At 37.7% G+C, this 13,649-nt stretch overlaps 1 protein-coding gene across 5 annotated transcripts in view; it reads right to left on the reverse strand.

The window, feature by feature from the left end:
- ARFGEF1 (ADP ribosylation factor guanine nucleotide exchange factor 1) overlaps positions 1–13,649 on the reverse strand; it is a 131,365-nt gene that overhangs the window by 12,976 nt on the left and 104,740 nt on the right. For all 5 annotated transcript variants that reach the window (XM_042254277.2, XM_060393728.1, XM_004011722.6 and 2 more), the window contains 7 exons: positions 8,966–9,006; positions 8,709–8,878; positions 8,204–8,355; positions 7,827–7,999; positions 6,640–6,800; positions 5,697–5,827; positions 2,829–2,958 (listed from right to left, as the gene is read on the reverse strand). In XM_042254277.2, the coding sequence (XP_042110211.1) occupies positions 2,829–2,958; positions 5,697–5,827; positions 6,640–6,800; positions 7,827–7,999; positions 8,204–8,355; positions 8,709–8,878; positions 8,966–9,006 (958 nt within the window). The remainder of the gene's footprint in view (positions 1–2,828; positions 2,959–5,696; positions 5,828–6,639; positions 6,801–7,826; positions 8,000–8,203; positions 8,356–8,708; positions 8,879–8,965; positions 9,007–13,649) is intronic.

The following is a 13,649-nucleotide window of genomic DNA, read 5'->3' on the forward strand; positions in this document are numbered from 1 at the left end:
ATACCTATTTCTCATAATCTCATAAGTCTATGCATAGAATAACTATTTTCTGCACTGTTTTGATTATAAAAAACCATCACTGCATTGTCCTGATATTAGTGTCTGCTACTTAAAAGTCATAGCATTAATTGCAACAGTTGGTCTTGCTTCAGAATATGACAGAACATGGGAAAAAAATAAGAGGAAGGAAATTATAAGAATTTTTCAAGTGGGGTTAGCATAGGTTTAAAATAAAACTGGTGTAAGTAATTTATTTTTCTCAAATGGACTAATCTGATTCATTCACTCATGGTTTTATGCCCCTGAATAAACATATGTCTACTTAATAACATGTTTTAAGTAAGAGCCTACCTATAGATCTAAAGTAAAATCTGCAGGTCAGAGAGGCCCCCAAATTTGCATTTAACACACTATATGGAACGAAACACAAAGACTTGATCTTCTCTCCCCACAAACACTGAAACACATTCTGTAACTGGTTTGTAATAAAAGACCTAATTAAACTTAAAAGCTTTTGCACAGCAAAGGAAACAAAAAACACCCTCAGAATGGGAGAAAATATATGCAAAAGAAGCAGCTGACAATGGACTGGTGGTGGTTTAGTCGCTAAGTCATGTGCGACTCTTGTGGCCCCATGGACTGTAGCCCACCAGGATCCTCTGTCCATGGGATTTTCCAGGCAAGAATACTGGAGTGGATTGCCATTTCCTTCTCCAGGGGATTGTCCCGATTCAGGAATTGAACCCAGGTCTCCTGCACTGCAGGCAGATTCTTTACTGACTGAGCTATGAGGGAAGCCTGACAAGGGATTAATCTCCAAAATATACAAACAGCTCATGCAGCTCAATATCAGAAAACAAATTAAAAAATTGACAGAGATCTAAAGAGACATTTCTCCAAAGAAGACATACAGATGGCCAAAAAGCACATTAAAAGATTCTCAACATCATTAGTTATCAGAGAAATGCAAATCAAAACTATCATGAAGCATCACTTCAGACCGGTCAGAATGGCCATCATCAAAAAAATCTACAAATTATAAATGCGGAGAAGGTGTGGAGAAAAGGAGACACGCTTACATAGCTGGTGGGAATGTAAATTGGTGCGTCACTATGGAGAAGAGTATGGCAGTTCCTTAAAAACTAAAAATAGAGCTACGGCTACCAGCTGCTGCTGCTGCTAAGTCGCTTCAGTCATGTCTGACTCTGTGCGACCCCATAGATAGCAGCCCACCAGGCTCCCCCATCCCTGGGATTTTCCAGGCAAGAATGCTGGAGTGGGTTGCCACTGCCTTCTCCAATGCATGAAAGTGAAAAGTGAAAGTGAAGTCACTCAGTCATGTCCAACTCGGTGTGACCCCATAGATGGCAGCCCACCAGGCTCCTCTGTCCATGGGATTTTCCAGGCAAGAGTACTGGAGGATCCAGCAATCCCATTCCTGGACATATATCTGGAAAAAAACATGATCCGAAATGATACATGTACCCTGATGTTCACTGCAGCTCCGTTTACAGTAGCCAAGACACGGAAGCAACCTAGATGTCCATCAGCAGGGGAGTGGATAAAGACAATGTGGTGCGTATGTGTATCAGTCATAAAAAGGAATGAAAGAATGTCATTTGCAGGAACATGGAAGGACCTGGAGACTGTTGTATTGAGGAAAGTCAGAGAAAGAAAAATACCATACAGTATCACTTACATGTGGAATCTAAAAAAAAGGGTACAAGTGAATTTATCTACAAAAACAGATACAGAGGTACAGACGCAGAAAACAAACTTATGGTTACCAGGGAGTTGGGAGTTGGGTAGGGAGAGGGATAAATTGGGAGATTGGGATTGATATATATATACTACTATGTATGAAGTAGATAACTAATGTTCTACTGAACATTACAGGAACTCTATTTAATACTCTGTAATGGTCTATGGTTTTTCCAGTGGTCACGTATGAATGTGAGAGTTGGACTGTGAAGAAAGCTGAGTGCCGAAGAATTGATGCTTTTGAACTGTGATGTTGGAGAAGACTCCTGAGAGTCCCTTGGAATGCAAGGAAATCCAACCAGTCCATTCTAAAGGAGATCAGTCCTGGGTGTTCTTTGGGAGGAATGATGCTAAAGCTGAAACTCCAGTACTTTGGCCACCTCATGTGACGAGTTGACTCATTGGAAAAGACTCTGACGCTGGGAGGGATTGGGGGCAGGAGGAGAAGGGGACGACAGAGGATGAGATGGCTGGATGGCATCACCGACTCGATGGACATGAGTTTGAGTAAACTCCTGGAGTTGGTGATGGATAGGGAGGCCTGGAGTGCTGCAATTCATAGGGTCGCAAAGAGTCGGACACAACTGAGCGACTAAACTGAACTGAATGGTCTATACGGGAATCACAGTGAGTAGATAGATGTATAAATGAATCACTGCTGTAAAGCAGAAACTAACACAATATTGTAAATCAGCCATACTCAAAAATTAAAAACATTAAAAGAGTGAAATAAATAAACTTACCATGTATTCTTTATTCAATTTAGAATAATAAGTCACTATGAATACTAAATAGAACTACTGATGTTTTAGCTGTGACAGTATTAAAATGAGGAAAAGATACTGAAAGTTCAACAAAAATACTGAAAACCTTAACTCACTTCTATGGTCAAAACTGCATTGTTTTGACGACAGAAAACACGCTACAAAGATACACTACTATGTCATAATGCCTTAAAGAAGAAATCTCTAGGATTTTTCTTCTGTTCACTGTGCTTAATTTGAAAGACTAAAATGTATTAGGAAAAAAGAACCTTTTGACTTGACTATATTAAATAAAAATCTCACCTCTGTCTGCTGTTCTGGCAATTTCATGTTGTCAAAGATTCTGAAAACAATTCTAAATAAATCCTGCCACCAGTGTTTTTCATAAGTGTGGCCGTAAGTTTTCATTATTTCAAACATTACTGTTAAACCCCTAAAATGAAAAATATAATTAGAAAAGCTAGCATAATACATCAGTACTTATTTTTATAAGTCATTTCACAAAGTTACTGAAAGCTAAGTTTAAAACACTCGATACTACACTTTTAAGAAATTTAGGCTGTAGAACAGAGGTTTTCAGGATGAACTGTTTGGGGTAAAACTCCCCAGGCCCTGGCCTTCACTGCTTATTCTCCTTCCACTCCCACCCCCACCACTGCAGCATTTTAAAAGGTGCATGGGGGCTACAGAGCAAGGGAGATCACGATTTCGGCAGTACCAATTCTGTGGCTCATGCCCATGGAAGAAAGTATACTGGTATGTCTAAAAACAAATAAAATTAGATTCTGGAGAATCTTTTTCAAAGAACTAGAGGAATTTCTAGCTTATACCCCACCTGTTCATGTAATACCCTCAAACTAAAGGACTTCTCAAACCAATTCACTAGGACCCTCGCTCGTGTGTGCAGGCATCATTCCCCAGTGTGCTGGGCCAGAGCAGCACGTGTCACACAGGGTGCGGAGGGAAGTATTCCTTGAGAGTAAGCTGCTTTAGTATTCCACTCATTCTCTTCTGAATGAGTGTTAAACCTGAAACTCAAAATTGCCTTCTGATTCCTTATTATCTTTCTTGAAATAATGCCTTCATGTAACCATTAAAAAGCTTGATTTTTTCTCTCTTGTTAAATTTCTTTTAAGAAAATGTAGGTACCCTTCCACTTAGAAAAGATTTGTATTTCCCAAAGTCTGGTCATAAGTCAGAACAGTATTTCCTGTGAAATACTCCTTGAGGACTTGAGGGCTCCCTGAGATGGTCTAGCTCAGTTGCTGCAATGCTACCCCCTGGGCCTGGTACCGACACACGTGGTACACAGGATCACGCAGTGTTTCAACGGATGTAAAATCACATTACGGTAGTTTGGTTCTAAGGCAAGTTACGTTTGTTTGCTCTGTAAGATACCTAATGTGTAAAACTACAGTAAAAGAATTTCTGTGGAAGAAACACACTATATGTTTCCCAGAAAACCCGTGCCCACCCTCACCCCCCACCCTCCCACACACAATGAGACAGGGCTGGTTCTTCCTCCCACTCCAAGTAACTGGATGCTGAATAACCCCCATGGCTGGGCTGGGCAGACATGAACATCCTGCTTCTTGCAGGCCCCCAAAGCAAACACAGATCCACAGAGGTTCCCAAGGCTTTTCACCTATTGAAGGAGTTCTGCTGAATATTTAAGTTGCTGGTATACGGAAAAGAATATGGAGGGCTCTAAGTTAATTATTTAACCCTAAATCTATAGAATTTTGAGGGACTCAAATGAGAATGCATGTGAAAGTACTCTATAACTAGCGTGTTATACAAATCGCAGTGCTGCATTTTTAGATGTAATTGAAATAACTGCCTTTACAAATCCTGGCGTGAGGTAGGAAAATCAAAGCCATCCCTGGACAAAGCTTACTCACATTTTCTCTCTCTTTACCACCTAGAACACTTATTTTTTCTTCTTAAGAACGAAACCCATCCATAATCTGAACATAGGATACAGTGAAAAGCAAGGGAGCATGGTCCCAGACAAGGACAGGTAAGAGAGTAAGAAAGCAGGTCCGTCCGTCCCCGGCCAAAGAGATTTCTACAAATAAACATGGGCAGGGAGGGAGTGCTGAGTTTCTGTGACTTTCCGTTACCACATCTTAGTTGCTCTACTGAAGTGGTGGACATCTGAGAGTGGTATATATAATCAATTAGGGGGCTAGCTTGAATTTTATCAAGTTTCCTAACAGGTCCACTGACAAAAACTCCTCAGGGCTTAAATGTGAAATGAATGTCAAATGTGCTTGTGATGACTAAATTCTGTGAGAAGTTTCCAAGGTGTGAGAATATTTTGGATTATTTTAAATTTCATAAGAATCTGTTGTAACAAATAACACTCTAAAAATCAAAAACTTCTTAGGCTATAAAACAAATTTAACCTTGGCTAGGGATGGGTGTGGTTCTGGCATAAGAGGAGGGAGGAAGGAGAGATTCATTCTTTTATTACATTCTATCACTGATTTGTTACAAGTCTATACCACCTTTCTGATGTCCTGCTGACAGATATTAGGATACTCAAGTTAGTCATTTCAATGTGGCCGTCAAAAATACGGAGTGAGGAAAACTACATTATGGGATTGATAAGAATGCTAAGAAATTCAAAACAAGTTCTTGTGAGTGTAAAGTGTGAGCACCAAGCACTCGTCTGGTTCCATCACACCCAGAGCAGTTTCTTCACAAATGCACGGGACAGTCACACAGATCTTTTATTGAGATTATACTTTTGAAAGAGTTCTCTTTCAACAGGCCTATGTTACTCAAAACTAGATTACTGGCCAGTCTTCAAAGAGAAATGGTTCTTTACCTAAAAGCTGCCAGGGACATGCATTTGGAAATTCTTTTCTCATTCAACAGAAAATAAAGTTTGGGACTAACTTCAATTTCTGATTGGAAACAAAAGTATGAAAAGATAGAATGTGTAAATTAACACGGAATCTAAAATTCAAACTCGGAAATAATCAAAATTTAAGGAAAAGTAATCTATTTCCATTTTTGGTTGCTCTATTTAACATATTTTAAAATTTGCCTATGTAATAATTACTATATTTGATCAAGTTAAACTTATATTCACATAAAAAAGGTTAATTTGATTAAAGTCAAAATAAACCTTGCAAAGTTTTAATTACAAATACTGATTGTTACCTGGTTCTTACATCTAATTTGCATCTATTGATGATACATGATAACTCGAAGAGAATTGGGAACCAGCCTCTCACCCACACTCTGTCTTCAGGTGCCACATTCATGTCGTCACTTGTGTACTCCTTGAAAGCCTTTAAAAAGAAAGGTAGGTTTATTAAAGACAAGGCGTTAACACCTATACACGTTTCTCAAAAGCAGTTTTTAAACATTTTGCAAGTCAAAAATGAGCAATTTGATTTAAAAACACTTATAAAAAGATGGAGATTATAACTGCCTACAGAGCATGGAATAGAGTCCAAAAGCTGCCTTCAGCTCCAACTCCATCATCAGCTTTCCATTTCAGGCATTTAAGTGGTTATAACATCAGATAGCCATACCACCACACTGGGGAGGTGTGCGGATTGAATGCATTTAAGTACTGAACACACCACAGGTCCATGTCAGCATGTGACAGAAAATCTATGAAGCCATCTTTTCTCCTAATGACAGTTACAAAGATATGCAAGTCAAAGCTGGCTGCTGGGCTGCCAATTCAAGCTTTCACTCCAGTGCTTACAACCACACTCATCCACAGTTACCTTTAGTGCTGCAGAGCTTGACACACAAAAAACAGTGTATCAAGGTAACGGCTGAACACACAGGCCTGGATTCAAATCCTGTCTCCTTCACTATCCCTATGAGCAGGGGCACATTTTGAGCTTCTTTGTGCCTCAGATTCCTTATTTAATGGGGCTATAACACAATCTATCCCATAAAGCTGTTATTGAAAATTAAACAAGTTTATACATGTGAAACACTCAGAAAAATACCTCGTCTTCAATAAATGTGACAGCTCAAGATAATTTTGAAAAATGCTTCATATCCCCTAGATTCCCAAATAAACTTAGATCTCAGACTAGAAATAAATGCTAAGTCACATTTTGTTTACTAAACAATGCTATACCTGAGGTCTATCAGACACGTATTTTGCACAATGGCGGATAAGTCGAATTGCTTCCATACTTGTATCTGGGAAAGCTGCATTGCACGCAAATTCAGACAAACATTTCACTGCATCCTGGAAAGAATCAATGGTCGCTGGAAAGTGTTTTTCAAACACAAGGGCTATAAGGGAGAAAAACATATCCAAATTATTAAAGATTTTCAATTATTCCTAATTATACCCAAATACACCGAGCTCTAGATGTAATGGATATTTCTTGAAGGTTAAGGGTTTTGATTCCAAAAGATATGGGTTTCAAAGTCTGTCTTGACCAGTCATCTGACTGCCATGGGTAGTGGGAACAGCTAGATAGGTCTGTGTTTCTGTGTTTTGTTTATACTATAAACCCAGCACCTAACAGAGACTGGTACACTCAGATGGTAAAGAATCCACCTGCAATGCAGGAGACCTGAGTTCAGTACCTAGGTGAGGAAGACTCCCTGGAGAAGGGCATGGTAACCCACTCCAGTATTCTTGCCTGGCAAATTCCATGGACAGGAGTCTGGCAGGCAAGTCTATGGGGTTGCAAAGAGTCGGATATGACTTAACAACTAAACAACTACAAAGTGCTTATTATTAGCACAATACTTAATTTACTAAATAAATTTAAGCAAACAACAAATGATAGCTATGGTGATGTCATCATTCTTGATGTTGATGACAATGATGGTCATTATTATCTTCTAAGAGAGGCTTATTTGACATCTTAGGTGTTTCAAAGTCAAAGGAGGTTATGTAGTACAGTAGTCAGAAACAAAGGCTATGTCTTAAGACTCTGGTTTTGTGCCTCAATCCATCTCTCATTAGTTTTTTGCGTCTTTAGACAAATTACATAACCTCACTTGATCTGCGTTTCCTTATCTAATTAAAAAAAAGATAATAAAGATATTTTTCTCATATAGTTATTGTGAAAATTGAAGAAAATACATGCAAAGTGCATATAGTGCTTGCCATGCAGTAAACATTCAATAAATGTTAACTATAATATTATAATAATGGTAATACTATCACTTTTTACTCTGCTTCTATAGGCAAAACTTGGTAAAGCCCATGACAAGCCAATAATCTTACACTTGAGCTATCCTCTGAACACACTCAAGCTGTGTTGTGCTGTGTTCCCACTTGAACAGAGCTTAGGGGATACTCACTGACAATATGTCCCGTTGTTTGAAATGCAAGCTCAACTATGCTTTCATCTTGATCCGATGCAGCAAGATGAAATACAGAGAAGATGTTCTTCCATCCGGACCGAATGTTAGCAGCTTGAGAGTTAACCATCTGTGCTATACACCGTACAACCATATCGCGAATCGTTGGAGACCTAAAGTAGTAATATAATTGCTTGGATAACTCTCATCAGGTTTTGTTTTTCCCCCTTCTCTTCTGTTCCACCTGCCCCCCTCACCCAACTCTCATCAGGTTTTGTTTTTCCCCCTTCTCTTCTGTTCCACCTGCCCCTCTCCCACCCACCACTGCAGAAAATACACTATTTTCCTGATGTTAAGCAGTTCAACAAATATAATACCTGTTCCGTTTCATTATATGTTCAAAAGGTCTTAAGAAATCCTTCTGGAATCTGAAATTAGCAAGCTCCCCTTTCTCTAAGAACTTCATTGACAGCTGCCTCAGGGAGTCTACTGCAAAAATAGCTACATCTTCATTAGGATTACAGCCAACCTGTAACAGCAACAGAAATAGAGGATGCTAATATCAGCAGAAAAATCGGTAATTTTCTTGAAAAATATATCATTAATAGCAAAGACAGGTAAATTCAAAGATTCTCCATGCAGCACTAAGTATGCTAACAATATTTCTCAACAAAAGAACATATTTTAACTAAATTCTTAAAACCTAGAACAATTATTTCTAGAAGAAAAAAACAAGACAAAGTGTTTTCTAATCTAATTACAAAAAAATGTAATAAAAATACTGCTTAGAAAGGAAAAAGGTCTTAACTAGATTATGGTAAGGGAATTTTAAACAACAAAAATAAATTACAAATTAAGCAAACTGTATAATTACTCAAATACCTTATTAAAATGATCTCCAATAACTTCCCAAATTCGAGACCATTGCAATCTTATTCTTCCCATGTTGTAATATGATATTTCTACTATTTTTTGCAGACTAAACATTCTTGGATGCGTAGTAGAAAGTAATTCATCCATAGACACAGCACAGAGCCAACGGACAAAATCCACTATAACAGAAATAGATTAACATTTACTTTAAAGCTTAAAGTCTTTTAACCCAAAAGTCAGTTTTTTAACTGAATGTACATACTTACCAATGGCATTTCCATCTAGCCTTGTGGACCCTGTAAATATTCTAAAGAAAAAAACAAAAATCACAATGCAAAAACTTATAAAGTCTCATATCTGATGTATCAATTCAAAAACAAGTGGCCTAGTTTACTAGCTACTTTTATATGTAACTGAGTGTGTACTTTTTACCAGATAGTTTAGTAACAAGTGTAGTTGGAATGTACCACCCACCCTTGTACTGAATGATATTAGAGAATGAGTACATTGCTGCAATTTTACTAGTAAATTTATCAACACTAGGATGGGTATTTCATGAGCCTCAAAATAAGAGACTATTAATTTATAAAACTAATAACTGGCATACACAAAACACACTTCTCAATTTTCCTGAGTATTTACTAGTTTAAACATGTTCTTAAAATGAAAACTTCTACTTTATTTTTATAAATAATATACATCTGATTAAAAAAAAACTCATGATGAATTACAAGTGATGAATAAAACCTTACAAATAGTTTTCAACAGTTTAACTAACAAGTAACTAACCCCTTTTCTTAGAGCATTCAAACATTCAGAGTTAAGCTATGCTATCCAGCTTTGCCCTGCCTCTTCACTTGAGCTCTTTTTCTGTTTCGAAGTTTCATAAAAGATTTCAGCATAAACACATTAGTCCTCTTACTTTAAAGTCTGCAAGTGGTGACTTCAAGGATAAACATATTCCTCAATGTAAACTGTACATGATAGGGTTTGGACGATAAAAAGGAAACCCCAAAAGCAGGAGCAGGTCAAATATCAAACTTAGAAACAAAGGGAATCATAGTAACAGTACAGCTACAGCAATCACAGGGTGGGCACTACCCAGAGTGCTTTATATCTGTATCTACCTACCTACCTACCTACCCACCCATCCACTCATGTAACACCCACAGATACTACGGAGCACGTCAGACTCCCAACCTTATCAACACAGAAACTGAGGCACAAAGATCTATAACAACTGTCTAAAAACCACAAGCCTGCTACGTACTAGAGCCAGTCAAACCAGGACAGGCTGACCCCAAAGTCCACCCTCTCAACCACCCCACACTTATCTGAGCAAAACAGAATTTAAACATTTACAATACATTCTAGTTTTTTCCTACTACCACAGTCTAAATGTTCTGAGTATATCATGATTTTTCAACCTCTATGCCCTTGAAGGTCTATGCATCCTGGCAACAGAATAATGAAAACAAGAAGGAAAAGCAGTTTAAAAACTGACAAGGTAGTAACTCAGAATCTGATCTCCGGCTAAAGAGATATCTTCACATTTCCTCTATTGCTCTTGTGAGTAGAACAAAACAGAAGTTCAAAAATCTGACTGAAAACATTATGGGGGCCAGGGAGGAAGAGTAACGGGGCCTCAGTGAACCGGAAATGTAAAATAAAGGCTACAGACCTCTCACATGAACAAAAATGAGAAGTGCTGGACTCTGCATTATGAATGTCATTAGCTGTTTCTCAAACTAGAGGGGTGCTCCTGGAAAGCAGTGGCTATAAAACTCATTCCACAAACGAAGTCCACCCTGAACAGTACAAGGGGAACAACAGGAAAAACAACAGAGGACACAACCTTTTGTAAGCAAGGAGGACGCAAGTGACAAAGAGCAGGGGAGGAAAGAACAGCAGCAGAGAACTCCAGGGAAAGCTGCAAGGACCCCTGTGAAGACGGCCGGAGAGAACGGCAAGCAAACAGCCAGGCTCTGCAGACTCGGGTGACAGTGTGAGCAGGGGAGCATCCATCCTGGGAAAGGGCATTTTGATTTCCACTCACTCTGGTAGCCTCTGAGGGGTCACTGTATTTCTAGAAATGCTCCATTAAAGATAAGTCATATAGGAGAGCAGAGTGGTTTAGGGAGGCATTTATAGTAAAGCCTTTATATACTAAGGCAGAAAAGAGCTATGCTTCACAACATCAACTATAAAATGGATTCTCCACGCCTGTGTGAAAAACAGAGAACAGAAGCATGAGAATCTTGTGTGTTAACATTAAAAGACACACCCCTGAAAAGTACAAGTAGGAAAAAAAGATTGACAGATTTCCTGAATTCTTACACATTATGACAGTGATGAGACAATGCAAAAAAAAAAAGGCTGAAATTTGCAGATTCTAGATCAAATCAACTTCAAGCTGTATGCAACACACAGGCAGATGAAATGACTGTGTATCTAAAGTCTTCATAGTGAAAATATCAGAGGTAACATTTATGGCTTAGACTCAACTTTAAGACGTTTATGAGAAAACAGTCAGGGAGGAGTAGTCCATATTTTCTGATAGGTGACAGAATATTCCAAAGTGTGGGACAGGTCAATATACAGCCAGATCTGGTATGCTTAAAAAAAAACTATTAAAAAACTATGGTGCTACATAACTTTTGACTTTAAGGGGTAAATCATTCCTGGACAAAATTCACCCCCCGCGAAGCTGAGTAACATTTAAGCAATAGCTGGTTTAACAACGCCTAGAAATGTTTTCCTAGCAAATCCGAGAGGATCAGGGACTCCAGGTTAAAGTGCCTTTATACTCTTAAGTTCTAATAATACAGGATTCCAAATACAAAAGTGAAGATAATCAGAAAATTTTACCATTTTAAAGCTTTGAATGGAATAAAAATTCTTCCATTAAAAAACAGAACCTATTTATAATTAAGCAAAGAATTATTATTTTCATTTTGCATGTTTAGTTCTTATACTTATCACAACAGATTATTCAGAATAGGCCTAAGGTCAGAAAAACAACATTTTTGCTGAACAAGTACAGGACTTTCAAGGATGATGCCTGACAATACTCTCAACCACTGTCTTGACTTCCAGGGCTGTCTCCCTGAGTCAGCCTATGGAATCAGAATATCACAAATAAAACTAAATCCAGATACTCAGAAAGAAATTCAGAAGTGATTTAATGAGAAATTGTGATATGTACCACATAATAATATAAATCTTGTAACAAAGATGTAATTTTTGATGCTTTCACTATAAGGTAAAATGTAAATATTGAGGTTGTGCGTAAAAGTGTGGACCCTGAATTTATGTTGTAGAAGTATCTGGTGATGATGAGTTTGAGACAGTGACGTACTAATAGAATTTGTGCTAAGACTCCTCTGAAACTGCACAAACTCTTAAAATGGAGAGGCAGATTACCTGTTCAAATGAGTGACATGTTTCTCTACAGCAAAGTGGCCAGCTGGATAAATCAGAACTGGCTTTGGTCACATGAAGTATGCTATGGCAACAAGACTAGTAAGTAAAACTTGACTCTTGTCTGGGTAGATTCTCCTAACAGTGATGATGCGCTTTTGGGTGGCTAGAAAACCATCTGGAGGAGGTCTACCCTGGCAGCAGCAGGACAGACACTACAGCTGGCGCTATTCCTCAGATTCTCTGCTAATGAAAGTGTCACTGTAATCATCACGACCAGACTGGCCTGCCTGCGGGAAGGAGCAAGTTATCTGATTCCCCTCGTCTCAGTTTCCTCCTCTGTAAATTGAGGACAGTAATAATATGTATCTTATAGGCTACTAAGAGGATTACATGAAGTAACACATGGAAAGCATCTTTTCTGTTTGTTTAATATAATCAGTTATACATACATCCACTCTTTTTAAAAATTCCCTTCCCAGAAAGCACTCTGAAAAACACATGTTAAGCCTCTGAGTTATATAGTAGATATAAAATGATACACAATCTCTTTTCAACCATCGTAAGAAAAAGGCAAATTAAGCCCCTCCCTCCACCCCCAAAAAAGCAAGTGGGCACATGGACACTAAGAATTCTTTCCAAGTAAGAAGTTCCAGGGAGTACTGCAAGGGTCAGTAACAACTAAACACCCTAGTTCGATCTAAGAGCAGAAAGTTTTCATCTACAAAGTAAAATAATAGATTAGTGGGAGTCTCTAGGCATCAAGGAAAGATTATAATACACACTGTATTTTTGACAGTTCCCATCAGAAGTGTTCAAATGTAAACACCAGTGTTACAAAATGTTTCAATTATTTGGGCATCCATATGGAAAACGTTCATCTTCTTAAAAAAAAATAAAAACCTAGACATTATTTTGAACACTGGGGATTTTTAAAATCTAGAATATTCTATAGTAAATATTCTAGAATATTCTATAGTAAAACAAACCATAATATATTCTTTTAGAAATATTTAGAAATAGTCTTTTAGAAAACCAGACTAGACATGGGGAATGTATACACTATATGTATATAGTATATACTATATATACTATGTATATACTATATACTTAACGTATATACTATAAAATAGAATTCTCCCCAGTGAGAACTGCCAGCAAACCCTTTCATTTTCCCCATAATGCAATCCCATATCATACACTCAGGAAGATAAATTATACTCTATTTTCAAATAGGAATAATAAGGGGAGTACATTTTTTATAAAGGATATCTTTTTAAAAATAAAGGAAAAGAAAAACTGTGTTCTTTCTCATCAAGGTTAGCATTTCCCTAATGCCCACTAATGTCTACTGTCACTTAAATCTTCATACTGTTTATCTCCTTCCTATATTCTGTGACTTAAAAGCAAAATTGTAGGTACTCCATCATTTAAATCATAGCATATCACAATATAGTCTTTTATTACCTAAGGAAAGATATTTTGGCAATCACTTTTTTTTTTAACTAATGAGCAACACACATCTAAATG

The sequence above is a fragment of the Ovis aries genome, chromosome 9 (genome assembly GCF_016772045.2).
Source record: "Ovis aries strain OAR_USU_Benz2616 breed Rambouillet chromosome 9, ARS-UI_Ramb_v3.0, whole genome shotgun sequence".
Taxonomy (NCBI): Eukaryota; Metazoa; Chordata; class Mammalia; order Artiodactyla; family Bovidae; genus Ovis; species Ovis aries.